The 27,741-nt window shown below is 35.4% G+C and overlaps 1 protein-coding gene across 13 annotated transcripts in view; it reads left to right on the forward strand.

The window, feature by feature from the left end:
- LARP4 (La ribonucleoprotein 4) overlaps window positions 1-27,741 on the forward strand; it is a 66,650-nt gene that overhangs the window by 36,384 nt on the left and 2,525 nt on the right. For 9 of the 13 annotated variants that reach the window (XM_007073014.3, XM_015542078.2, XM_042992267.1 and 6 more), the window contains 7 exons: window positions 11,577-11,789; window positions 12,631-12,734; window positions 17,189-17,401; window positions 18,142-18,190; window positions 21,125-21,286; window positions 25,848-25,972; window positions 26,087-26,255. In XM_007073014.3, the coding sequence (XP_007073076.1) occupies window positions 11,577-11,789; window positions 12,631-12,734; window positions 17,189-17,401; window positions 18,142-18,190; window positions 21,125-21,286; window positions 25,848-25,972; window positions 26,087-26,255 (1,035 nt within the window). Of the gene's footprint in view, window positions 1-11,576; window positions 11,790-12,630; window positions 12,735-17,188; window positions 17,406-18,141; window positions 18,191-21,124; window positions 21,287-25,847; window positions 25,973-26,086; window positions 26,256-27,741 lie in introns of those variants that run through there. The other 4 variants (XM_007073015.3, XM_007073017.3, XM_007073018.3 and 1 more) reach the window with 4 other exon arrangements.

Consider the following 27,741-nt stretch of genomic DNA (forward strand, 5'->3'; position numbering starts at 1 on the left):
TGCTACTATAGCTACCATCTAAAACAGAATCCTAAGCATGCCTTTACTTTGAGATGGTACTCATTCCCTATGTAATATTCTTACTATTATTTGTTATTGCAGTACATTGTCTTTAACTCTTTGTGAGCTCTTAATGTGTATCAGTTTCTGTTCTAAGCACTTTATTTGTATAGAGTCATTTAATTCTTACAAGAACTTAATGAGGCAGGTACTCTTGTTTTCTCCATTTTATGGCAAGGAAAAGTGAGGTGTGAGAAGTTACCTACCCAGTTTCACGCACCTGGTAAGTAGAAGAACCAGGATGAGAGGAGGCTTACCTTTATTAAGAGATTATATGTCAGGCACTGTTCTAAGGACTTATTTAAATCTCATTATTGGTGTGTGGTAGCTAGTATTACTACTTTTCCATATTAGAGATGAAGATGTCTGCTATTTGTCATTCTGTTTCCTCTGCTTCTCCCTGTTATCTCCCTTTCCTACTTGAGACTATAGAGATACTCTTCTAGGTCTTCTAATAGCTTTAAAGTTTTATATGTCAGATTTAGGTCTTTAATACATCTGGAATTAATTTGATGTACAGGATACAATAGGAATTTAATTTTTTTCCATGTATGGAAAGGCAGTTGTCTCAACATATATTTGTTCAGTGGTCTTTTCCTTCCACAACTTGTGTGTAATGTTGAATCTGTCAGCTCTGCTTTACATTGTCTATTAGTCTTTTCTTTATTGAACCAACATTACTGTTTTAATTACTATAGTTTTAGAATATCCTTATGCCCTTATGCAAAGCCTCCCTTATTCATTTTTTTTTTTTTTAAGATTGTCTTGGTTACTCTTAAACCCTTAGTTTTCCATATGAATTTTAGAGTGTTTGACTAATACTAATAACCAACCAAAGAAAAACTATATTGGAATTAATGGGATTGTGTTTCATTTACTGGGAACAGTTGGCAGTTTTACCCTGCAGTATTCAATATTGTGGTAACATTATTATGATACATTTTTCTGTTAACTCAGGTCTATTGTATTTTGTAATTACTTCCTTAAAGTAATTTTTGTTGCTTTCCCCTCTCCATGGTATCTTAGTGACTTTTTTTTAAATGTTACTGCCTGGAGTGCTTGAGTGGCTTAGTCAGTTAAACGTCCAGCTTTTGATTTCAGCTCAGGTCATGATCTAAAGGTTGGTGGGTTTGAGCTCTGCACTGACAGCACGGAGCCTGCTTGGGATTCTGTCTCTTCCTCTCTCTCTCTGCCCCTTCCCTGCTCAGCCTTGCATGCTCACTCGCTCGCTCTCTCTCAAAGTAAACTTAAAAAAAATTTTTTTTAAATGTTACTGTCTGCAGGAACCTTGCTGAATTCCTTTATCATATCTAATGGAGGTTATGTGTCTGAGAGAGGATATCATCTACAAATAATCACTGTTTTGATTATTCCTTATACCTCTCATTTCTTTCTTATTTATTTATTTATTTAACATTTATTTATTGTTGAGTGACAGAGATAGAGCACGAGCAGGGCAGGGGCAGAGAGAGAGGGAGACAAACAATCCAAAGTAGGCTCCAGGCTCTGAGCTGTCCGCACAGAGCCCGACATGGGGTTCAAACTCCCGAACCGTGAGATCATGACCTGAGCATCAGTCGGATGCCTAACTGACTGAGCCACCCAGGCACCCCTATACCTCCCGTTTCTTACAGCTGATTACATTTTCTGAGATCTTAGATATAGTGTTAAAATTATATATAAGTAGTAATATTTATCAGCTGTTTTGGGTTTTGTCTATAGTTCCTTTAGTCATCACATAGCATATAGCCTAGTTCTTGCTAGGAGATTCACATTAATTTTTGTAGCATTCATTAAAACCAAATGTCCTGGCACCCAGAAAGACAGGTGCAGGAACCAGAAATCCTATATTCCAACCCTTGATGCTGCTTTCAGCCACATACTCTTTGATCTTAGGCATGTCAAGTTACCTCTAAGGTCCTGGTTTGTTTCTTTGAAGTGTACATGGTTTTCATTTTGGAAATCCTGTGATTCATAAGCAGTGATCTTGGAGGACAAAGGGATTAAGGGAAGAATGTCCACCTTTGATAATTTCATTAGGAGGCAGTGTTTCATCCTGTTTTAATTGACTTTAAGACTGAGAATATTAAGTTTTATCTGGGTTTCATAAACATTATATATATATATATATATATATATATATATATATATATATCATAGAATGTCATATGGAATATATGTTTATATGTTCCTTTTATATATGTTTTTTGCAGAATTTAAAGAGTAAAAATACTTGCATAAGAAAGTCAAACAATATTAAATAATTAATGATTAATTAATTAATTCAAATTCTCTTTACCAGATTCTTCTAGTTGTTTCCCCCAGAGGTGATAAGAGTTTTTTTCTGTGTCCATCTAGGAATTTTCTTTCTTTTTTTTTTTTTAAATGTTTATTTTAGAGAGAGAGAGTGCAAGCAGGGGAAGGGCAGAGAGAGAGGGAGACACAGAATCTGAAGCAGGCTCCAGGTTCTGAGCTGTCAGCACAGAGCCTGATGTGGGGCTCAAACCCACAAACCATGAGATCATGACCTGAGCTGAAGTCTGCCACTTAACCTACTGAGCCACCCAGGCGCCCTCTTTCTTTCTTTACGTGAATAAGAATGTACAGTAGACACTCAGCTGCTCTTTTCACTTAATAGATCTTTAAGATCTTTTCATTCACTGTTGTTTCAAGTATGCATCCAGTATTGTTCATGTATATCACAATTTAATTATCCTATCCATTTTTCTCCGTGGACAAGCATTAACTTGTTTCTCTTGTTTACAAATAATGTAATGAACATTATTTCTTAAGCTTTGTTTGGAAGTTTCTTTTTTTGTGTGTGGAATATACATATATATAATTTACCATTTTTAAGTACACAACTTAGTGGCATTTAATACATTCACATTGCTGTGCAACCATAACCAGTATTTATCTAGAACTTCTGCATCATTCCAAACATAAACTCTATGAAACAATAACTGCCCATTCTTCTACCCTTTAGTAACCTTTCGTCTAGTCTCTGTCTTTATGATTCCTATTTTAGATATAGCATATAAGTGGAATCATGCAATATCAGTCTCTGTATTTGGCTTATTTCCCTTAGTATAATGTTTTTTATAATTTTTTTTAATGTTTATTTAATTTTGAGAGAGACAGAATGCAAGTGGGTTGGGGCAGAGAAAGAGGGAGGCACAAAGAATCTGAAGCAGGCTCCAGGCTCCGCGCTGTCAGCACAGAGCCTGACGCGGGGTTCAAACTCACGAGCTGTGAGATCATGACCTGATCCATGGTTTTCTTAGAGGTTAAAATTAAATTTATAACCACCTCATTTGAATAATATCAACTTGGTTTCAGTAGTGTACAAATATTCTGCTGTATATAAACTCTGTTGTATTCGTTTTCTTTTAAATCTGATAAAAAAGTATAATAATATTTTCTTTTGTATTTACCTGTGTAATTATCCTTACCAGTGTTCTTTATTTCTTCTTATAGCTTTGAGTTACTCTCTAATATCTTTATCTCACCCTGAATAACTCCCATTAGCATTTCTTGTAGGATAGGCCTGTTGATTTCCTTCAAATTGTTTTGTTCATAACATCTTTTTCCTGATACTCTTAGGTTTGTCCATGGTTTCCATTAGCTCATTGAACACTTTTAAGATAGTTGATTTGGAGTGCCTGGGTGCTCAAGTCAGTTAAGCGTCCAACTTCCACTCAGGTCATCATTCTCATGGTTCATGAGTTCGAGCCCTGTGTCGGGCTCTGTATGGACAGCTCAGAGCCTGGAGCCTGCTTCAGACTCTGTGTCTCCCTTTCTCTCTGCTCTCCCCAGCGCTCGCTCGCTTGCTCTCTCCCTCTCTCAACAATAAATATTAAAAATATAAAAAATAAATAGAAAAATATTTTTTAAAAAAAGGCAAGTTGATTTAGCATCTTTGGCCAGTAATTCCAATGTCTGTGCTTCCTTAGGATGGTTTCTATCGAATTCTTTTTTTCTTCCTGTGAATGGACCATAGGTTTCCTGTGTTTTTGTTTTTTAATTCTTTTTTGAGAACTAGATATTCTGAGTATTCTACAATATTAACACTGAAATATGATCCTCCCATTCCTGGTATTACTGAAGTATTCTGATAGATATTGCCAAGGGAATCTGCTGCTGCAGAGAGGAATGAAACTAAGGCATCAGCACTGAATCCTCAGGGATCTACCGAACCACAATAACACCCTGTATTTTTGGAGGACAGAGTCTCTACTACCTGCCTTGTACCAGCCAGCCACTCCAGGAACACAAGCCATTGAGGAATGGGATTAGTAGCTACTATTTGCATGCTGCTCACTTAGGAAAGATCAGTAGCCTCTCCCTTAACAACCACATTGTTGCATGTATTGATAGTTCATTCTTTTTTTATTGCCAAGTAGTAGGAATGTACTGCAATTTGATTATCTAGTCACTTTTTCAATCTTCTCTTTACTTAAAAAAAAATTGATTGTTGATCTTAGTATTGAATTAGAAGAAAGAGTCCTTTATATATTTTGAATATAAGTTCTTTGTCAGTTATGTATGTGTGTGTTGCAAATCTATTTCCCCTAACTTGTGACTTCCTTCTTGTTTTCTTAATAGCGTATATTTGAAGAGCAGAAGTTTTGGAATTTGTTGTTGTTGTCATTTTAATTGAAATGTACTTGATGTACAATATTATATTAGTTTCAGGTGTCTGAACGTAGTGATTCAACACTTCTATACATATGAAATGATCACCATGAGAAATTTAGCTAATATCTGTCCCCATACGAAGTTGTTACAATATTATTAACTATATACTTACTACATTCCCATGACCTATTTATTTATTTTGTAACTAGAAATTTGTACCTTTTAATTGTTTTCCCCTATTTCATCCATCCCTCTATTCTGTTACCCCCGGGCAACCACCAGACTTTTCTCTGTATATGTGTTTGTTTCTGTTTTGTTTTGTTTTGTTTTTTAGATAGCTGCATATAAGTGAAATCACCCAGTATTTGTCTCTCCCTGTCTGACTTATTTCACTTAGCATAATGTCAATGTTATGGCAGATAGCAAGATTTTGTTCTTTTTTATAGCTGAATAATATTCCTGTGTGCCTGTATACCACATCGTCTTTATCCATTCATCTATCAGTGGACACTTAAGTTGCTTTCATATATTGGCTATTGTAAATAGGGCTACAGTGGACATAGGGGCGCAAATGTCTTTTCAAGTTAACGTTTTTGTTTTCTTTGGATAACTACCCAGAAATCAGTGCACAGAGGTAGAGCCTTGTAACAGGAGTAAGGAGGTGCCTCTTTGTGATTTTGATTTGCATTTCCCTGATAGTGATGTTGAGCATCCTTTCATGTGGCTTTTGGCCATATATATGTCTTCTCTAGAGAAATGTCTATTCAGGTTCTCTGCCCATTTTTAATTGGATTATTTCGGGTTTTTTGATACTGAGTTGTGTATTTTGGATATATTTTGGATATATAGTTGGATAATATTTTGGATATTAAGCCCTTATTTTATTATTTGCAGATATCTTCTCCTATTCAGTATATTGTCTTTTCATTTGGTTGACAATTTCCTTTGCTGTGCAAAAACTTTCTAGTTTGGGGGCGCCTGGGTGGCGCAGTCGGTTAAGCGTCCGACTTCAGCCAGGTCACGATCTCGCGGTCCGTGAGTTCGAGCCCCGCGTCAGGCTCTGGGCTGATGGCTCGGAGCCTGGAGCCTGTTTCCGATTCTGTGTCTCCCTCTCTCTCTGCCCCTCCCCCGTTCATGCTCTGTCTCTCTCTGTCCCCAAAATAAATAAAAAACGTTGAAAAAAAAAAAATTAAAAAAAAAAAAAAACTTTCTAGTTTGATATAGTCCCATTTGTTTATTTTTTGCTTTTGTTTTCCCTTGCCTGAGGAGACACATCTATAAAAATATTGCTAATTCTGGTGTCAGAGAGCTTACTGCCTATGCTTTTCTCCTAGGAGTTTTATGGTTTCTGGTCTTAAACCATTTTTTGGTTTATTTTTGTATATGATGTAAAAAGTGGACCAGTTTCATGCTTTTGCATGTAGTTGTTAGTTTTCCCAACACCATTTATTGAAGAGACCATCTTTTCCCCATTGTATATTCTTGCCTCCTTTGTCAGAAATTAATTGAACAAAGAGCAGAAGTTCAAAAAAAATTTTTTAGAAGCCTTTAATTTTAATAAGGTCTTTTTTTATCTCACTTTTCTTTTCTTTCTTTTTTTTTTTTTTGTCTGAAATCAGTGTCTTTTGGGTCATGAATATTTTCTTTTATGATTTTAGAAGTACTATGCTTTCATTACTCACATTTAGGTTTTATGATCTACTTCAAGTTTCTTTTGTGTGTTGCAAAGTAAGAGTCAGGGTTCTTTTTTAAATGTGTGTTTATTGGTTCTAGCATTATAAGATCATGGGGTACATGGGTGGCTCAGTGCCGGTTAGGCATTTGACTCTCGATCACAGCTCAGGTCTTGATCTCAGGGTTGTGAGTTGAAGCCCCACATTGGGCTCCATGCTGCGCATGAAGCCTACTTAAATAAATATACACATGCACACACACACACACACACATATATATTTTCAATCTCTCTCTCTCTCTATATATATATAATCTCAGCCGAGTGTGTGTGTGTGTGTGTATATATATACACACACATATATATGTTTCTGCTGAGATTTCCCTTTTCTTCAATTCTTTAAGAACACAGTTTCCTTTTAACCCATACATATTCCTAATGGCTGGGTTAAAATCTTAGTCTGCTGTTTCCTAGGTTATCTTGGAGTCTGTTTCTTTGGGCTGCCATTTTCTTTTTTCTTTTCTTTTCTCTTCTTTTCTTCTTTCTTGCTTTCTTTCATGTTTATTTATCTATTTTGAGAGAGAGAGAAAGAGCTCAAGCAGGAGAGGGGCAGAGAGAATCCCAAGCAGGCTCTGCATTGTCAACACAGAGCCCAATTCAGGGTTTGAACTCACAAACTATGAGATCATGACCTGAGCCAAAATCAAGAGTCAGATGCTTAACTGACTAAGCCACCCAGGTTGCCCCTGGGCTACCATTTTAATAATGGACCACATTAAAAAAATGTTATTCACTTGGTTTTAGTGTCTTATCAGATATTTTAAGATTTAAGTAAACTACAGTGTATGATATTACTTTAGTAAAAGCAGTAGCTATAAATTTTTTTAGGGCATACTAAAATCAATTTGATATTTTACAGATTTTTCAAGATTGGCCATTATTGATTTCTTATTGTTTGGTTGCAATTTTGGGAGAGGGGATTTCCTGGCCTGTATCTATAAGGATCATAAAACATACCTTTCATTGATTTATTAAAATTGTAGTTTTGCTTAAATATGCATTATTTCACTTGATAATTTCCAACAAGTTGGTGAGGCTTATGATTCCTAATCTAATTCTCTCACATCTGTTTTAGCTCTGTTGCAAAAGTCAGCAAACTTTTTCTTTAAAGGACCAGATAGTAGACAGTGTAGGTTTTGCCAATCATGAAGTCTGCTGTAACTATTCAACTCTGCCATTGAGGCACAAAACACAGGCAATATGTAAACAAGTGGTCTGATTTATTTTACTCAGTTTTAGAGCATTTGTTTCTCCCCCCACCTTTTTTTCAATTTAGTACAGGAAATTGCAAACATATAAAAGTGGAGAAAACAGTAAAATCAATCACTGAGATCCCATTAGCCAGTTGTAACAATTTGTAGAGCATTGTCATTCTTGCTTCATCCATTCCCACCTATTTTTCCATGCCCCCAATTATTTTGAAGCAAATTTGAAACTTAATTTTATCTGTAAATAAACTAGTATTAGTAGCTCTGAAAGGTAGGGATTTTTTAAAAATTATACTTACAATATCATTACACTTTAAAAAAAATGAACATTAGCTTCTTGAACATCAGTTGCTGTTCATATTTTCCTGATTCTCATTTTTTTTCTCTTTTTAAATCTATAGTTTCATCCTCTACTTACTTATCTTTTCTTTTGGAAGTGTGTTGTTGAAATAACCATGTTAATTGGTTTTACAGAGTTCCTCATACATTTTGCTAGTTATATTTTATTGTGTTAAAATACACATACATAAAATTTACCGTCTTTATATAATGCAGTTTATTAAACACATTCACCACCATCCTTTCTCATAATTCTTTTCATCTTGTAAAACTCACATTCTGTACCTATTAAATAATAACAACTCCCCATTCTCCCCTCCATCCAGCTCCGAAAACCACTATTATACTTTAAACGTATGAAATCATATAGTATTTGTTTCTTTTTGACTGGTTTATTTCACTCAGCAAAATGTTTTCAAGGTTTATCCATGTAGCATATTGCAAAATGTCCTTCCTTTTTAAAGCTGAATAACATTCTGCTGAATGTATATACCACATTTTACTTATACAGTAATCTGTTGATGGACACGTGGATTGCTTTTGCATTTTAGCTATTGTGAATAATGCTGCTATGAACAGGGGTATACAGGTATCTCTTTGAGACCCTGCTTTCAGTTATTTTGGGTAATACCCACAAGTAGAATTGCTGAGTCATACAGTGATTGTTTTTAATTCTTTGAGGTATCTCCATACTGGTTTCCACAGCACCATTTTACATTCCTACCAACAGTGCACAAAAGTTCAAATTTCACCACATCCTCTCCAACACTTGTTCTTTTCTGTTTGTTTGTTTCTTTTTTTTTTTTTTTAAATAGTAACCATCTTAATGTGAGGTGGTATTTCATTGTAGTTTTGATTTGCATTTCCCTAATGATTAGTGGTAGTGAACATCCTTTCATGTGTTTATTGACCATTTGTATATTGTCTTTGGATAAGTGTCTGTTGAAGTCCTCTGCCCCTTTTTGAATTGGCTAGTTAGATTTTTTAATGTAGTTAAACATGGTTCTCTGTCCCTGTACTTCATGCAGATTGATAGCCAGATTTAGAGGCTTGATCAAAATTTGGCTTGACTTGGGAGCAGCAGAGAGAGAACAAAAAGCCTGTATGTTTTTGTGTCTGTCTCTTATGCTGGATGCCACTGATCATTGACTAAATCTATAAATTAAAGCTGCAAAGAGGTGCTATTTTTAGGCTTTCTTTTTTCTTTTTTCCATTTGTCAGTTGAAGCACTTCTATAAAGAGAAGCTTTCCATTATCTTCATTATTGTGAGGTGTACAACTCATATATGGAACATATGAGAAATGCTTGGTTCTAGCTTTTCTTAGCCAGTTTTAGAAAATAATGAACCTTCAAAACTGACCATTCAGGTGTTTTTTGTTGTTGAGTATTTAAACATACTTGATGTGTTTGTTGTCCTTATCGATGAATTGTGTCCTCTTTGAGTTAACTTATCAGTCCTTTTGTCATGGTCCTAGTAATTTTCAGTGATTTGCTTGAATCTTCTTGTATATTTGATGTCAAAGGCCTGGGGTCAGGTCAAGTCTCCAGAGTCCCCACTTTATTTTTATGGGGAGGTGATAATTTTTAGCCTACTGGCTAGGCACAAGGAGTTCTTGTGGTTACTGGTATGGTCATTGTTTGAAAGCTTTTTCATTGGACAGAAATATGAAATATGGATTGTTACTTTTTTTTTAACAAAAGTGAGTTTATACTGATGCTTTTGATTTAAATTCAGGATATATGGTTTTTTACTTCTTTAGTCTTACGTTTGTGTCTCCTTTCTCCCATGTGAAAATCTCAGATCTCTTTGACTCCAGTATAATTACTGATTTTTTTTGTATCCCATAGTCACACACAAAAGTATCAGAATAGCAATACCAAAAGCAATATAAGTCTGACAATAAATTAAGAATTTTTTTGCTATACTTTGCCTTGTAGTTTATTCCTGAGGCTAACAGTTGGTTTTGTTATGGCTGAAAGTCACTTAGGATTTCTATGTGTTGTATTACCAATTGAATGCACATTTAAGTTAATTTTGCTGGATGCTACTGAATATTATTTATTTATTTATTTTTTTAAATTTTTTTTTTTTAACGTTTATTTATTTTTAAGACAGAGAGAGACAGAGCATGAATGGGGGAGGGTCAGAGAGAGAGGGAGACACAGAATCGGAAGCAGGCTCCAGGCTCCGAGCTGTCAGCACAGAGCCCGACGCGGGGCTCAACTCACAGACCGTGAGATCATGACCTGAGCCGAAGTCGGACGCTTAACCGACCAAGCCACCCAGGCGCCCCTATTTATTTATTTTTATAATTGATTTATTTTCAATGTGTGCATGGTTTAAAAGTAAAATATCTAAAACATGGTATATTAAATACATATTCACACATATATATGTATATATGCAAGTATATCTTTATATTCCTATGTGACTTAGCTAAACAGTAGCTTACTATACATACTCCTTTATCCTCCTTGCTTTACCTTTTTTTTTTTTTTTTTAACGTTTATTTATTTTTGAGACAGGGAGAGACAGAGCATGAACCAGGGGAGGGTCAGAGAGAGGGAGACACAGAATATGAAGTAGGCTCCAGGCTCTAAGCTATCAGCACAGAGCCCGACGTGGGGCTAGAACTTACGGACCACAAGATCATGACCTGAGCCAAAGTCGGCCGCCTAACCGACTGAGCCACCCAGGCGCCCCTACCTTTTTTTTTTTTTTTTTTTTTTTTAAACAATAGTATATTCTTGAATTCACTCCATAATAGTATTTAGAGCAATTCATTAGTTCTTTTTATTTCTGTTTGATACTCAGTTGTGTGGATGTACTCTGGTGTATTCAGCCATCGACGGACTGATTGTTCTGTTGTTTTGTGCGTGTGTGTGTGTGTGTGTATTGAAGATAGTTCTTTTTCTCCATCCCTATTATAGTTAGTGTTTTTGAACAGCCATGTATATCCCTTTTTAAACTTCTTTTTGTTCAGTGTATATTTGGAAAAGATTCCTAGAAGTGGGATGGGTGAGAATATGGAAAATGCATATATGACTTCAGAAGATAACTGCTAAATTTTCCTTTATAAGTGTTATGCTATTTTGCGTGTCCATCATCAGTGTATCAGAGTGCCTATTTTGCCACAATCTTATCAACAGTATGTTGTCAAATTTTTGGATTTTTGCCAATCCTATAAGTGAGCAATGTTAATTCCATTTTAATTGCATTTCTCTTACAAGTAAGGTTTAGCATCTTTTCATATGTTTAAGAGCCATTTGCCTTCCTTTTTTCTGTAAACTGTTCATTTCTCTAACATTTTTTATCTTTTTAGAATTTGTATGTTAGAAATATATTAGCCCCTTTATCTGTGATAATTTGCAGTTAGTTTTATTATTTTGATATTTTGACTTTTGTAGCTTTACCTTGTTCATTGTTGTATTTGCCATGCAAAAGTTTTTAAAGTAATTTAAAGCTATCAATCATTTCCTTTTGCTCTGCTGACTCTACAGTAGTCAGAAATAACATAGTTGTGTAAAATATGTTTAAAAAGTAAATTAAATATATTTGTGAGAATATACACTTTATTATAATATGTTCCTCTTCTAGGCAAGGATAAAAGCCATCAATACATTTTTTGCAAAGAATGGTTATCGATTAATGGATTCTAGTATGTATAGTCAGCCCATTCAAACTCAAGCACAGTATGCCTCACCAGTTTTTATGCAGCCTGTATATAATCCTCACCAACAGTACTCGGTCTACAGTATTGTGCCTCAGTCTTGGTCACCAAATCCTGCACCTTACTTTGAAACGCCACTGGTAAGTGAAATCCTTACAGAATCATAAAATATTTCACTTAAGCTGAAATTTGAAGAAATCAGCTAGAGTAGTTTATTTTTTGTTTTGTGTTGATATTGGTTATTTTCTGACTTTTAAGTAGTGATAATATCTAATCCCCTATACCAAATATATGCACGTGACTAAGGGTTAAGCTATTTGTTCCTGTTTGCTGAGTGAATTAAAATAAGAGACTGGATCAATCCTGAGTAGTTTAAAATGCTTTTAGTTTTGGTAAACTTTTTCAGAGAAAAATGTACTTTATTAAGTAATAGCCTAATGATTCCTTTTTCTGTAAATCAAGTAATACTTGGAGTATTGCAAAAAGCAAATAGGTAAAATGCTTATAAATATTTTTGCCTTATAAAAGAAATTGAAGGAGTGCCTGCCTAGCTTGTTCCGTAGAGCATGCAACTCTTGATTTCAAGGTCGTGACTTCAAGCCGCACTCTGGGTGCAGAGATTACTTAAAAATGAAAAATCTTAAAAAAAAAAAAAAAAAAAAAAAAAAAAAGCGGGGTTCATTGGGTGGCACAGTGGAGCCTGCTTGGGATTCTTTCTCTCTCTCTTTCTCTCTCTCTCTGCCTCTCTCTCTGTCTGTCTGTCTCTGTCTCTCTCTCTCTCCCTTTCTCCCTCTACCCCTCTCCCCTACTCATACGCGCGCGCATACACACACACACACACACACACTGTAAAGCAACAAAAAAAAGAAAGAAAAAGAAAAATTGATGCTAAGTTGTTAGTTCATCAGGAGTTTCTTACAGCCTTTACACTATATTTTGCTCTTTACATTAATTGGTTTTACACATCAAATTTTCTTTTAGGCTCCTTTTCCCAATGGTAGTTTTGTGAATGGCTTTAATGCACCAGGATCTTATAAAACAAATGCTGCTGCTGTGAATATGGCTCGACCATTCCAAAAAAATCGGTAAGATGAAAATCATAGTGGAATTTATTGTACACAACTCCCAGTAGTTCTTAAAGAATACTGTGTTAATAGCAATGCTATTTACAGACTTTTTAACCAAAAGCTTAAACAATTTTACTCTAGAATTAATAAATACACTTTGATCTCAAGAGTTGATAATTTGTATAGAAAAAGACTTGGAACTGGGATTGTAAATGATACATACTGTTGTTTTTTAAATAATAAAGATAATAGAAAATTATTTTAAGATAGTAGCAAAATCTGGTGTCTAAATTAGTAGTCTAATTAGTAGTTTAATATGTAACATTTTGGAGAATGGGTTTTTTGAGGATAGAAATATTAGCTTATTTGAGTGTTGAATGTTGGGAAAATGAGTTACTTAAGATTTTTAAGAATTTACTTTTGAAATGATTTCCATGAACTATAGCAGCAGCTAACATGATTGAACATTTAGTGTCTAAGGGTTTGTCTTAAGGGCTTTACATATTTTATCATAGTTTTCATAACCCGATAAGATATATACAGTTATGTCTATTTAAGATGAGGACATTGAAACAAAAGGGTTAAATATCATGTCTATGAGCATGTGGCTAGTAATTGGCAGAGCCAAAATTTGAGCCCAGGCAATTTGACTTCAAAGCCTACACTTTATTTTTTTATTTATTTTATTTTTTTTTTATTTTTTAGTATATGAAATTTATTGTCAAATTGGTTTCCATACAACACCCAATGCTCATCCCAAAAGATGCCCTCTTCAGTGCCCATCACCTACTCTCCCCACCCTCCCACCCCCCATCAACCCTCAGTTTGTTCTCAGTTTTTAAGAATCTCTTATGTAAAGCCTACACTTTAAAAAGTGTTCTAGATAAATTATTGAGAACTCTGGAAATTATTTGCTATCATATAAAAGATTAATAAGTCTGTTAAGTGTTAATTATTTTTGTGTAAATGTCAACTGATAATCTCAATAATTTGGTATATATTATGATTTTTGATAGAGTATGAGTAGCCAAAGAAAAATGGGCTTATGTGGTGGCTTAGATTTATTTAATAGTTTCATATTTATTGTTCCTTGTTTGCTTATTTTGTGAGCCTCCTAGGTTTGGGTTTTTGTTTTTTTAATTATTTCTTTTCAGGGATTTTCTCTTGCTAGATCTCATTCTCCCAGTTGGTTCTTTTTGGCAAGGAGACCACATGGGGTATGTTCTTCTAAGATGACTTCTGGGAACTTAATTCTTTTTTGTAAGGTTTTCCTGGAACATGCTTCACTGAGAAAGAAGACTCACAGTATTAAGTGTTCTTCTTAGTGGTTTCTGGAAGCATTCATAATGTATCATCCTCTCATAATCAGTTTTTTGTACTCACACAGTTTGTACTCACTGACAATTGGTTAAAGCATTTGAAGATCGTTTATGAGCATTAGGAAAACTTTACTACATATACCTATTCTTACTGCTTTATGAAGTTTCAATTGAGATCTCTTTCTGTTAACAAGGATGGATGGTTCTTTATAATTCAAAGGATTATTGTGCTCTTAAAGATGGTTTTTGGTTTGGTAATAAAGTAACACCCGCAAAATTCAAGTATTGCTAGGACATATGAGTAGAAAGGTATAGGGAGCCTCACACATTGTCCTTTAATCCCAATCCTGCTTTCAAAACGACTAATTTCCATGAACACATAGAGATAATGATGTTTAAATCTGGGAAGACCTATGTTATGATATAGTTTTACAGATGAAGAAAGTAAAAGCTGAAGAAGACAAAAATCTTGCTAGGGTTACATTGGCTGGTTATTATCAGCAGACTTGAGATTAGAACATTTCCTTTCCTCTACTATAGTTGGTAAAGTTTTTCTCCCATCCAAGTACTAACCAGGCCCGACCCTGCTTAGCTTCCGAGATCAGACGAGATTGGGCGCGTTCAGGGTGGTATGGCCGTAGACGGTAAAGTTTTTCTTAAAAGTAATTTAAGTAGAGCAAATAACAGCTTACAACTTCACTTGTTAGAAAATACAGATTTCTCCTGATTAGAAATGGTAGCTTTGTAGAAATAGGTTATCTATTGATTTCACTTTTTTTTTTAAGGAGTGAATTTTGCTATAGACAGTGAAGTAGAATAGACATCTTTCTTGTAGACTAAAAGCAGTATTTCAGTATTAGCTAAAAGTACTGGTGGTTTGCATATTTTTAACTAAAAAATGTATTAAATAGGTTCATGGTGTTCCTTTACCGTCACTTGTTTTTATTTGCTGTGCTTTCTTGATAAAAAGGGTGAAATTACGATAAGAAAGCCAAGAATGACAGTCTAGTTATCCTTGCTTGTAAGGATATGTGCTTTTAAAGGTACAGGACAGGTTTTGCTTGTTTTTCAAAACCATTCACGCACAATTCCTTTTCATACCTGTGACCAGTACAGGTTGTTAATTTTTAGTTACAAAAATTATACACAAATACTTTCTTCTTATAAAATGCAGATATTACAGATGAAACTAAAAGAACTTTTTGACCAACACAAGACCACTGTGTTTGTTTGTTTAAAGTTATCAGTCAAAGAGAAAGTAACTTTTAGAAAGCCCCTTTGCAGTTTATTATATGATCCTTGTAACAGCCCAGTGATGATCACTAGACCTACTTGGAGAGACTAGGACTAACTTTCAGAAGTCTGGGCATTTTTCTACCTTTCATTCTTTGTCTTTCTATCACATCACTTCTTCCTTTCCATCTTTTATCACTTACTTCTTTTATCTTTCTTTTTATCTTTTGCCTAGACTGAGATTGTAAGTCCCTCTCAGTGAAGGGTAAGATTATGAGATCTGAGGGCTGTGTAAACCTAATAACTAATCTGTTAGTTATACTGAAATACAGTGAGCAAATTTAAGTGAATAATAGTTTCTGAACAGCTACATAAACGGCATATCTACCTCATGAGGTCATTTTTAGATACAATGGATAATATAAATATTTTGAAAATTACTTTGTGTTTCTTGACATACTATCATTTTCATTGCTGTTAAAAATCTATTTTGAGGATTGCCTGGCTGACTCGGTAGAGCATGTGACTCTGGATCTCAGGGTTGATTGTTTGAGCCCCATGTTGGGTGTAGAGATTACTTTAAAAAAATAAATAAAATTTTTTAAAAATCTATTTTGACATAAAGTAATTATTTTGAAAAGTAACATCTTACATGAAACAGCCCAACTTTGTAGCCTGATTTTTACATTTAAGTTTAATAGTAATCTAATTTTTTATTTTCTGTAAAGAGTAAAGTAGGATAACTAGAGATGTTGTTTGAATTAATGCTTAATTGCTGGGTTTATAATTATTTTGAGATTTTAAATCTCTATTCAGAGAACCAGGAATCGACAGTGTATTATTAATATAAATTTATAACTGTGAAAATAGACTGTAAAAATTGAATATATAAACTACGAGTAAGGGGCCGAATATAAATCTCATACTTCCTTGTAAAATCTATTGAGCCAAGATCCTCAGTTGCCTGGGCTTACTTTAGGTGTTTTCGCTCTTGATTAAACTGTAGCCTCTCCTTTACCTGACCCCTAGCTTTATCCTCTTACAAATTACTAGGAGATTTGGGTGCTTACACCCATCATCCAAGATAAAAGCTACTTTTGTTCACAGTTATTTAGGTTTTTGTTTGTTTTTACCAAATTCCCTACCTAATTCATGAAATCACGCTAGGCTATTACTTGCATTATATTTCCTAGCTGTTGTCCCGTCCTCCCCCCCCCCCCCCCCCCCCGCCCATAAGGATCTTTGAGCAATGAACTTATTAAGAAGCTAGAATTTTAATACATTGCACTTTTTCTCTTGTTTTCATTGGCACTCCCCTAAAGAGCCTTTTTAGATTTTTTTCACCCCCTAATTTTTCCCTATGAAAATTTAGTGCTGGAGATTATTGTATATGTATTTATGTAATGTATGAATATCTATACTTTATGCATAAAAAGAGTAAGATGAGGTTTTTTGTTTTTTCTTTTTGTCCATCTCCCCATCCCAGAACCTTTTTTACTCCCACTTGGGGTGATGTTGCCCCATTGAGAATGTATGGCATAGACTTACCAATGAGCTTAAAGCCTGACTGATTTATATGTGTCACGACTGCAGCTGGTGTTAAATTAGGTAAAATCCTACTTGTATTTTGAGTATTGAGGTGGAAGTACCTATATTTTGAAGAACTTTGGATCTTAACCCAAATCTCTCCAAACAACTTTTTTTAAATGTAAAAATTCTTTGCCTTTTAAAAATAATACATCTGGGACATAAGTTTACATTTTTATAATGTGACACTTTTATGTTTAATTTATAGAAAATCAGAATACAGTAGAAGGCAGTTTTTAACTTAGCCTATCAAATAAGAGTTTTTGCCATTAAGAGGAAAGATTTTCTGTTTTGATTTATCCTCTCATGTATGTGATCTTATGTTTCTTATAGTGTGAAGCCTCATTTTAGGTCATCGAGTGGTTCAGAGCACTCAACAGAGGGCTCTGTATCATTGGGGGATGGACAATTAAACAGATCTGGTTCAAGGAACTTTCCAACTGAACGGCATAACCCTACAGTAACAGGGCATCAGGAGCAAAGCTATCTTCCAAAAGAAACTCCCCCTTTACAGATGGAACAGAATGGGGACTATGGTAGGGGCAGGTAAGGAAATACAGAATAAATACGGATATGGTATATGAAAATTCTTTGCTCATAATATGAGTATTTGAAGAACATGATCTAGTGATTTTTTTTGTTTTAACTATTGGTGTATGTTTATGTTAAATGAATACAGTGTTCACATAATACCGGTTAATGGTTTTTCATAAATATTACGAAATTTATAGTGCCCGTATAGAATATAGCTCTGAGTCAGAGGTTTTATAAAGTTACTCTGAAGTTCTGTATGGTTCACTGAAGAAAGAATAGCTTAGAAAGATAAGATCCTATCTGCATTCTAGTTTTAATCTCTTACAAATTCTAAACTGTGGGAATGGGGTTATACATTATTGCCCAGTCTGCCTGAATGAAACCAAAAAAACTGAATAATGATATGCTTCTGGTATGGAAGGAGCACTACCTAATAAAAATGGGCCCATCTTATTTAGTCGTGTTGGTGGTAGTAGATGAAGTTTTTGGTAGATTAGTTTAGGATCCATTCAGAAGAATATATATTCATCTCTTCATAATAGTGGAGATACAGAAAGTAGAATTACTTAAACTAAAAGTTAACCCATCTTCAGTAGTGTGTGTGTGTGTGTGTGTGTGTATGTATGTGTGTGTATGTATATATATATATATATATATATATATATATATATATATATATATATATATGTATTTGACAAAACGTATGAGTTGCCCCTCCCATCATCCCCACCTTTTTTTGTCGTTGCTAAAAGGAGAACTCTTTTCAGAGGTCGAAGACGACGAGAAGATGAAAGAGTCCCAGTAAGTATTTTTTTCTTTTTTACCTTTATACATTTGTTCATTTATTTTTTCTTTTCTGATTTAGTATGGCATTGGTTTGTGGTCTTTCCTTTCCAGGTTTTTGTTTTTTTGAATATAGTATTTATTAGGCAAAGGTAAATAGAACCTGTGCTTTGACCCTAAAATACCTACTATGACTGCCACTCCCTGACCTTAAAGCACATGTATAGCTAGGGATTTGGTCTATGTTGCTCATGTGTTTTAAAAACTACTTGAATCCCTAATATATTCACATGGTTTAAAAATCAAAAAATGAAAATAATCAATGGAAACTTTATTAGTTTATTAATGGACATTTAAGTAGTTTACAGCCATCATTTCCTGTGTGTTCAATAACATACGAAGGAGAATCCCTTTCTAGAGATTTCTGGGTCACAATTCAGTTAGTTGCTGCCAACTTACAGCTTTCTTTAGGGGTTGTGCCAATTTTCACTCGGACAGAAACTGAAAAAAAAGTTTTATTTATCGATAGCCCTACAAATATATGATTTTTTGCCAACTTTTTTTTTTGATAAAGTACATCCTTCACCTTTAAAGGTCTCTGGATGGTGTTGGAAACTTAAACTGTTTATTGTCACTTGGGGGCAATTTTCTACCTTCTGCTTATTCTTCTATCCACTAATCTTCTAAACTACTTACAAATCTGAAAAGTTTTTATAGTTGTAGACATGTTTTGTTATTTTTTGAGAGAGAGCCTGAGCAATGGAGGAGCAGAGGGAGTGGGAGAGAGAGCAGACTCCAGGCCTAGTACGGAGCCTGACACAGGGCTCGATCCCACAACCGTGAGATCATGACCTGAGTCAAAACCAAGAGTCAGACACTTAACCACCAGAGCCACCAGGCACCCCTAGACATGTTTTTATTTGAATTTTGACTTACCTAGCTTTAAATTAATCATGTTTTAATTTTTTTATGATCTGTTCATGGGAAATGTTTGCCATTTCTTAACTGGGAGCAAAAGGAGTTGAGGAATCGGAATGATACAGGAACACACAGAGGTTTCAAGAAAACCCTGCCTAGAGTTTACAGATAAATCATAAATTTGTGGTATGATGCTTATTTTAAATGTGTAAGTAGTGAATTTTATATATATAGTTTATAGGGTACATGTAATATATGTACAAGCATATTACATATATATAAGTAGTGAAAAGATAAGTATTTTCAAAGAAGAAAATGTATTGCATTGTAACACAGAATAGTCCTTAGGGAAAACTGTACACCTTTTAAAACAGTACTGTTTTTTGTTATAGCTTTCTGTATACCATGAACAGCCGTGAATGGCAACAACTTGCAGCAGTCCACATGAATCCTCAGATGACCCTAAACAATGGAGGAGAGGGAGATTAGTTTCAAAGTCCATTTAATATGTTGAAAATACCCACATTGAGGACTGAAGTTTGGGGTGAAGAAAAAGGAGACAAACATGTTCTCCAGTAGGACAGGCAGAGTGGAGGTGCCTTTGTGTGCAGGAAGGAGGTTTTAGCTAGAGATAAAATTTAGGATTTGTAAGCTTACACAAAGTATTTGAGATCATAAGGGTAGATGATATCATTCAAAGGACTCTGCAGAGAGAGTGATTTAAATAGAGGAATGGTCAAGAATGGAACTTTGAGAACATAGTAGCTTTGTGCTAAAGAGTGAGATTATTTATTTTGCTCTTTGAAGTATCCAAAATCTGAGTAGAAATGGCTGGTAGACAAATGGATGTTTAGGTTTCAGGTAAAGGTCTAGGTTGAACATATTGAAAGTGTATGTACAATTCAATGAGTTTTGGTGAGTTTTCAGTGGTGTGTAGCCAGAAAGTCCCCCAAAGTGAAAAAGATTGTTGTAAGGCTCACTGAATTCTACTCCTTAAACCAATAGGTTATGTTAACTAAAGTCAAAAAAAATTTGAGAAAAAAATTTTTGAAAGATTGTTTGCATATAGGTAGTAGCTGAAGCCATGTATAATTGCTATCCCACAGGGAGAGTATGGAAGTGAAAAGAATAGTAACCACATAGAAACTAAGAGCGTCAAAAGGCGTGGGTAGAGAGAGACAAACACATGATTGTGAGATCTGAGAATTGGGAGGAAGAGGTATCACAGAAACTAAGGGAGGAATGAAGGAGCTCCCAAAGGAGAGAATATTTACCATACCAGGTGCTACGTTGGGGGGGGGGGGAATCTGTCAGCTTTTGCATTGTGGAAGACTTTGATGATTTGTCAAAGCAGTCTTAGTGGTGATGAGTACAAAGGTGAGGAAATAGAAAGTAGAGGAAGTACAAGTGAGAGTCTTGCCAGAGGGTATATATAGGGTGGTGGGTGGAAGGGCAGATCAGATTTTCAAGAAAGGATATTGTTCTCTCTTGAGACTATAGGTAAATAGGTTTTTGTTTTTAAGGAAGTTACTGCAAATTTAGAAAGCAAATAGCAGAGATTGGTTAAAAGGCTTATGGAGTGTGGGGCGCCTGGGTAGCTAAGTTGGTTAAGCATCCTACTCGGTTTTGGTTCAGGTCATGATCTCACGGTTGTGAGATCTAGCCCGGTTGTGAGATCTAGCCCCACGCTGGGTTCTGTGCTGATAGTGTGGAGCCTGCTTGGGATTCTCTCTCTCTGCCCTTCCCCCACACATGCACACACACTCTCTCAAAATACATAAACTTTAATTTAAAAAAAAAGGCTTATGGAGTGTAGCAGAGTTTGCAAGAGAAACAAGAGAGGGAGTTGACTAAAGGTAAGTAGGATTGATAAAGAAAAACGAGAGCTCAACTGAAATGAGAAGCCAAGAATTTATAGGAGAACGAACAGTTCTGTGCTTTAGAATTTTGTTTCCTTGCAGCTTTTAGCTTCTGTGGTACAGGATTAGAGAATGAGATTGGCATGTGACCTGTTTTATGATTTGTGTCTTTTAGAGACCCCAGTCTTCATCAGCTGAAGCAAAGGCTCCAACGCCAAAGTTTGATTTATTAGCCTCAAATTTTCCTCCTTTACCTGGAAGTTCATCAAGAACTCCAGGTGAACTTGTTTTGGAGAGTAGGATGTCTGATGTTGTTAAAGGTGTCTACAAAGAAAAGGTAAACACTGAAGCATCAGTCTTTTACCTTATGGGACCATAGTCAGCCTTTGTTTCCAGAGTTATTATTTAAAATTTTATTTGCACCTAATATGTATTTCTGGCAGTTTTTATTCATGGGATTTTCAGCACACGTTGAGTATTATTAAAAGATTTATGATAAAGCTGCACAGGCCAATAAAATGTTGCTTCATTTTTGCATGTCTTTGTATCAGTTCAGCTTGGTAGAACTAATTGATGCAAGCTGATGGAAAGTGGTGTTTGTGTGAAGTGCCTGTAATTAGCCAATGATGTAAAGGGATCCTAAGTTAGTTTGCTAAACTCAGGCTTTCCAATAGTGGAGAGTTGATGTCAAAAGATTGGGCTGCCCCATCCTAAAATATTTTTGAGTATAGACCTCTTCCTATGGTAAAATCCTTACACCACACAGATTTCTCATTTTCTTCCCTTTTTCTTCTTAATTCAATTTTCATTTTTATCTCATAGTGTGCACGTACATAGTATATCTAGGCTTATAATGAAAAATAGATAGTAGTTCCCTGCAACCACTTCAACTCTAGCTTTTTCTTCTATTGTTTTCCCCACATAACATATACTGATATCTCTTTTCCTTCTTCTTTTTAAGTAATCTCTACACCCAGTGTGGGGCTAGAATTCATGACCCCAAGATTAAGAATCACATGCTCCCCTGACAACCAGCCAGACATTCCAATATACTGCTGTTTCTTGACATTCCAATTTTCAATGTCTATTAACTTCCCATTCTAGAAGCTGAGGATTTAGTTCTCTTAAACCAACATACTTCTCTCATCTTCCCTGTATATTGTACTGCGTCATATCTGGGATACCATCCATTGTAAGATGCCCCGTTATTTTAGTGTCACTAAGAAAGTAAAAACATTGCCACTTATATTAGGATATGACATCATTTGTAAGTCACATCTCAATATTACATATTTTTTTCATAACTGAACTTCAGTTCAGAAAATTGCTATTATTTCTCCTTCTTGTACTCTCAGTGGCTGGCTGCAGAATGCACAATCCTGTAGCTAGGGCTTTCTTTTGCCATCATCATCCTGGGAATTTTCCTTAGTCTCTTTTGTTGCATCCTCTCTTTTTCTTAATCTTGTTTTACCTTCCTGTATTATGGTGGGTCACATCTTCCTGAGCTTCCTGAATAAATGGGTTTTAGTATGTTTCTTGAGATCTTGCGTTCTGAAAATGTTTTTCTGTTCTCATATTTGATCAGTAGCTTATTTGTGTAGAGTTCTGTATTAGAAATCATTTTCCTGTGGAATTTTGAAGGTATTTTTTTGTCTTCCCTTTTAAAAAATAATGTGCAATATTGTAGTTATTTAATCAGTCTTGAGATAGACATTTTTTTCATGTTTTCCACCTTTGAAAATCAGGCTGCCCTATAATTAAAAGTTATTGTAGTTTAAGTGGCATTGTTTTTTTCTTAGTAATCCATAAAATAATAGTGCATTTTACAGTTGATGGCTTCTCAGATTTGTTGAGGTGTGATTCACACACACACATTTTTAAAGAAGAAGAATAATAAAGTGTGCCTCCCCTTGTAATCCCAACCCACAATTGTGGACGTTAAACATCACCAACATCTTAGCAGTGCCATCTGTCTCCCCCTTTATTTATAATTCTTCCTATTCCTTCCCTTCCTCCCCATCAGAGATAAACATCCTGAGTTTGCAATAATAATTTTCTTGCTTTTCTTTATAGTTTTACCATTCCAGGTTGGGAAATTTTTTCTGTAGAGCTGGGCCAGACAGTAAATATTTTAAGCTTTGTGGGCCGCATGCTAAAAACTTAAAAACCACTCTTAGTTCATAGGCCGTACCAACAAAAGTCATAAACTAGATTTGGCCAGTGAGCCTTGGTTTGTCAACCCCTAATATACAGTATACTGTTCGTTGTGCCTGTTTTGAACACAATATAAATGGAATTGTATGTATTCTTCTGTTGTGTGAAATTCATCACTGCTGATACAGATGACTAGTTCATTTTGCATTGTTGTATTCTGTTGTAAGAATGTCATTATTCTGCTATTGGACACTTGAGCTGTCTTTCTGTCTGACATTATAAGCAATTATGCTATGAATGTTCAAACCATACATGACCCTATTTTAAGGGTATTACATAGTGGAATTGCTGAGTGGTAGGGCATCTTTTAAAATTTAATTTTTCATATTTTGGCCGTTTGAGTTTCTTCTTTTGCAGAGTCAAGTATTTGGTACTTTGTTGGGTTATCTCTTATCTTGCAGATTCATGGAATTTAAAAAATTTATTTTGTATACTAATCCTTTGTCAGTTATGTGTGTTTTCTACCTATGGTTTTCAGTCTTTAGTATTTGTAAGTGAAAACAAGTTCTTAATCTTATTTTATGGTTTGTTCTTTTTATATCTTGCTTAGGAAATGATCTGTCTTCCAGAGATTCTTTTTAGAAATCTATCATTCTGATTCCTGATAGTTCTGTAACCTCTTTTTTCCCTCTCTAGAGGTTTTAGGATCTTTTATTTAACCCTTCTATTCTATGAAATTTTATGAAGGTGTATCTTGCTATGGCTCCTTTTTTTTCTCTTTTTGAGGGAGAGAGCATGCACCCGTATGCGTGAGCAGGGGAGGGGCAGAGAGAGGGATAGAGAATCCCAGCCAGGTTCCACTCTGTCAGTGCAAAGCCCATCACGGGGCTCAATTTCATGAACTACGAGAAGATGACCTGAGCCAAAATAAAAGTCAAAATGCTCAACTGACTGAGCCACCCAGGCACCCTGTTGTGGCTCTTTTTTTTTTTTTTTTTTTTTTTTTTTTAATTCATTGCTCTGGATACTTGGGAAACCCTTTCAATCTGGAAACTTGTCCTTACCTTCTAGAAAATTTTCCTGTATTATGTATTTTTTTCATGTTTGTTTATTTTTGAGAGAGAGTATGAACAGGGGAGGAGTAGAGAGAGAAGGGAGGGATACGGAGGATCCGAAGCAGGCTGTGTGCTGACAGTAGCAAGCCCGATGAGGGTCTCAAACCCACGAACCACAAGATCATGCCCTGAGCCAAAGTTGAACACTCAACTGACTGAGCCACCCAAGCACCCTGTGTTGTGTCTTTAATAAATTCTTCACCTTTTTTTCTCTTTCTTGAACTTTTAATTTGATATTGCACCTTGTAGGTTGAATCTCTAATTTTTGTTGTTTGGCTTTCCTAATATTTATTTTTGTATTTGTCTATATTTTCTACAAAGTTTTTCTGAATGTTACCTTTAAACCTGCTGAAATTTGTATTGCATCAATCGATTTTAATTTCTAGGGCTTACTGTTTTTCTTTTTTAATTGTAGTAAAATACATAAAATATAAAATTTACCATCTTCAGCATTGTTTAGTGTGTACTGTTCAGTTGTGTTAAGTACATTTGCATTGTTGTGCTTCTAATCTCTAGGACTCTTCATCTTGTTTTTTTTTTTTTGTTTTTTTTTTTTTAATGTTTGTTTATTTTTGAGAGAGAGACAGAGCATGAGCAGGGGAGGGGCAGGGGTAGAGGGAGACACAGAATCAGAAGCAGGCTTCAGGCTCTGAGCTGTCAGCACAGAGCCCGAATGGGGCTCGAACTCTCGAGCTGTGAGATCATAACCTGAGCCAAAGTCAGAGGCTTAACCAACTGAGCCACCCACGTACCCCCAGGACTCTTCATCTTGTAAATATAAAATGCTGTAGGGGGTGTCTGGCCGGGACAGTTGGTAGAGTGTACTACTCTTGGCCTCTGGATTGTGAGATCAAGCCCTATGTTGGGTGTAGAGATTACTTAAAAATAAAAACATTTGAATGAAGTAGATAATAAATAAAATACTATACCCTTACACAGCAGTTCCCATTACCTGCTTCTGTCCCCTTTGCTCAGCCCCTGTCAACCACCATTCTACTTAGTATGAATGTGACTACTTGAGGTATCTCATATAAGTGGAATCATATAATATTTGTCTTTTTGTGACTGGCTTATTTCACATAGCATAATGTCCTCAAGGTTCATCCATTGTGGTAGTGTGTACCAGTACGTACTTCCTTTCATTGCACTGTAATGTTCCATTATAGGGATAGACCTCAATTTGTTTATCCATTCACCAGTTGATGAGCTTTCAGGTTTGTACCCAAACCTAATAATGCTACTATGAACATTTGTGTATTAAGTTTTTGTGTAGACATGTATTTTCTCTTACATATATTCTGCTGGGTCACATGGTAACTCTATGTTTAGCTTTTTGAGGAACTGTGAGACTGTTTTCCAAAATGACCGCACCATTGTACATTGTCACCCTCAGTGTACGAGAGTTCCAGTTATCTCCATATCATCACTAACATTTGTTATTGTGTGTCTTACTGATTATAGCCATCCTAGTGAGTGTGAAATGGTTGGTTTCTCATTGTGGTTTTGATTTGCATTTGCCTAATAACTGATGGTAGTTGAGCATCTTTTCATGTGCTTATTGGCCACTTGTATATCTTCTTTGAAGAAGTGTCGATATAAATCAATTTTGAAATATGATTTTACTTTAAGGATAACGAAGAGTTGAGAGTTAGTTGCCCAGTGCCTGCAGAGGATGAACAGACAGACTGCACCTCTGCCCAGCAACTCAGTATGAGTACCAGTCCTCCATGTACTGCTGAGCTTCCTGCACTAAGGTACAGTTTCAGTATAGAAGATCTTCCACATTGAGATTACTTTTTCTTCTGATCATTTGCTTAGGTGTTTTTGTGTGCTGTATTAAGTCTAATATCAAGCTCTCTTTTCCTTAGCACAACTCAGCAAGTAAAGGATCCTATAGAGGATTCCACTGTTCAGAAGGATGTTCTCAACCAGACAACTGTACCAGTTTCTTCCCCAAGTACTACAAAGCCATCAAGGACAAATAGTGCTTCACCATGTAATAGTAACATAAATGCAGCTGTAGCTATGGCCCTACAGGTAACTTGATGAGTTTGGTATGTGAGAAAAAAATAATAGGTTAAATAATGAGATTTTTTTTTTTGTTTCCTGCATAAGTCTTTGCTAGAGTAGGGTCATTGGAAATAGCCCAAATTGAGGCTGCCTGCCTCAAATGAAGCTAAAGGAATTTAAAATCACTGTGAAGAAACAGGAAATTTTAGCCTTTGGGAGATAGTGAGGAAGTCACTATTCATTCTGGGTTTTTTTAATGGCTTTTTTCTGATCATCCTATAGTTAAGTGAAGCTTCTTTCTTACTCAGATTATGATGAGTGTATTGTTTTTGGGCTAGTGTAAAGAGGCTTTGAGCCCCTTGAAATTCTTTTTTTATAATGCTTATTAACAAGTCTTATGAGGGCCACTCCTATTTTTATTCAGTTTCCAGAAATTGTTTTTATAATTAGGGAAATACAGAAAAGCAAGGAGAAAAACACAAAATTTATGTATAATCTTTTCATTCATTGATATAACTAATTGCAGTTTGGTTATAGTTCCTTTTTTCTAGGCTAAGAAGAGTTTATTTTGTTATTTAATAATAATAGAATGACAGCTACCAATTACTGAAGAGCCTGCTCTATGCCAAGACCAGTGCTAAAGACTTTTTACATGCTTTATCCCATTCTCATAACACCCCTATTGTCCATTTTTTTCCGATGAAGTAATTAAGACTTAATCAGTCCTCTATTAATACATTATTGGTTCCCAGATGCTGTTAAGATTCTCGTGGAATCCATCTTAGGGTTCTTTGTAGCCAGGGAGGACAGAATAGAATCATTTCATTTCATCACATGAATGTACATTATTAACTTAATCTGTCCTTCCTTATTAGACATTTAGGGTTGTTTCCAGTTTTTTTCATCACCGTAAACAATGCTGACATGAACATCCTTCAGATAAATTCCTCAAGTGAAGTTATTGTTACATAAATTGCCAAGGCATTTTATTATTTTCAGCGAAGTTATTGTGTTTTTGTTTTAAGATTGTTCCAATACACTTTAATAGCAATGTGTATGAGACTGCCTATTGCCCTTCCCTAGAAGATGACTTACTGGGGTGCCTGGGTGGTTCAGTGGGTTAAGCATCCAGCTCAGGTCATGATCTCACAGTTTGTGAGTTTGAGCCCTGCATTGGGCTCTGTGCTGGCAGTGTGGAGCCTGCTTGGGATTCTCTGTCTCCATCTCTCTCTGCCCCTCCCCTGACGCACCCTCTCATAAATAAATAAACATTACGAAAAAATAAACAAATAAATAAATAAATAACTTACTGATTTTCTTATGGGTCACATTATCCTTTTTTTTTTTTTTTTTTTTTTTAATGTTTATTTTTGAGAGAGAGACAGAACGTGAGCAGGGGAAGGGCAGAGAGAGAGGGAAACACAGAATCCGAAACTAGACTCCAGGCTCCAAGCTGTCATAACAGCCTGATGCAGGGCTCGAACTCCCAAACCGTGAGATCATGACCTGAGCT

This window comes from Panthera tigris, chromosome B4 (genome assembly GCF_018350195.1).
Source record: "Panthera tigris isolate Pti1 chromosome B4, P.tigris_Pti1_mat1.1, whole genome shotgun sequence".
Lineage (NCBI taxonomy): Eukaryota > Metazoa > Chordata > Mammalia > Carnivora > Felidae > Panthera > Panthera tigris.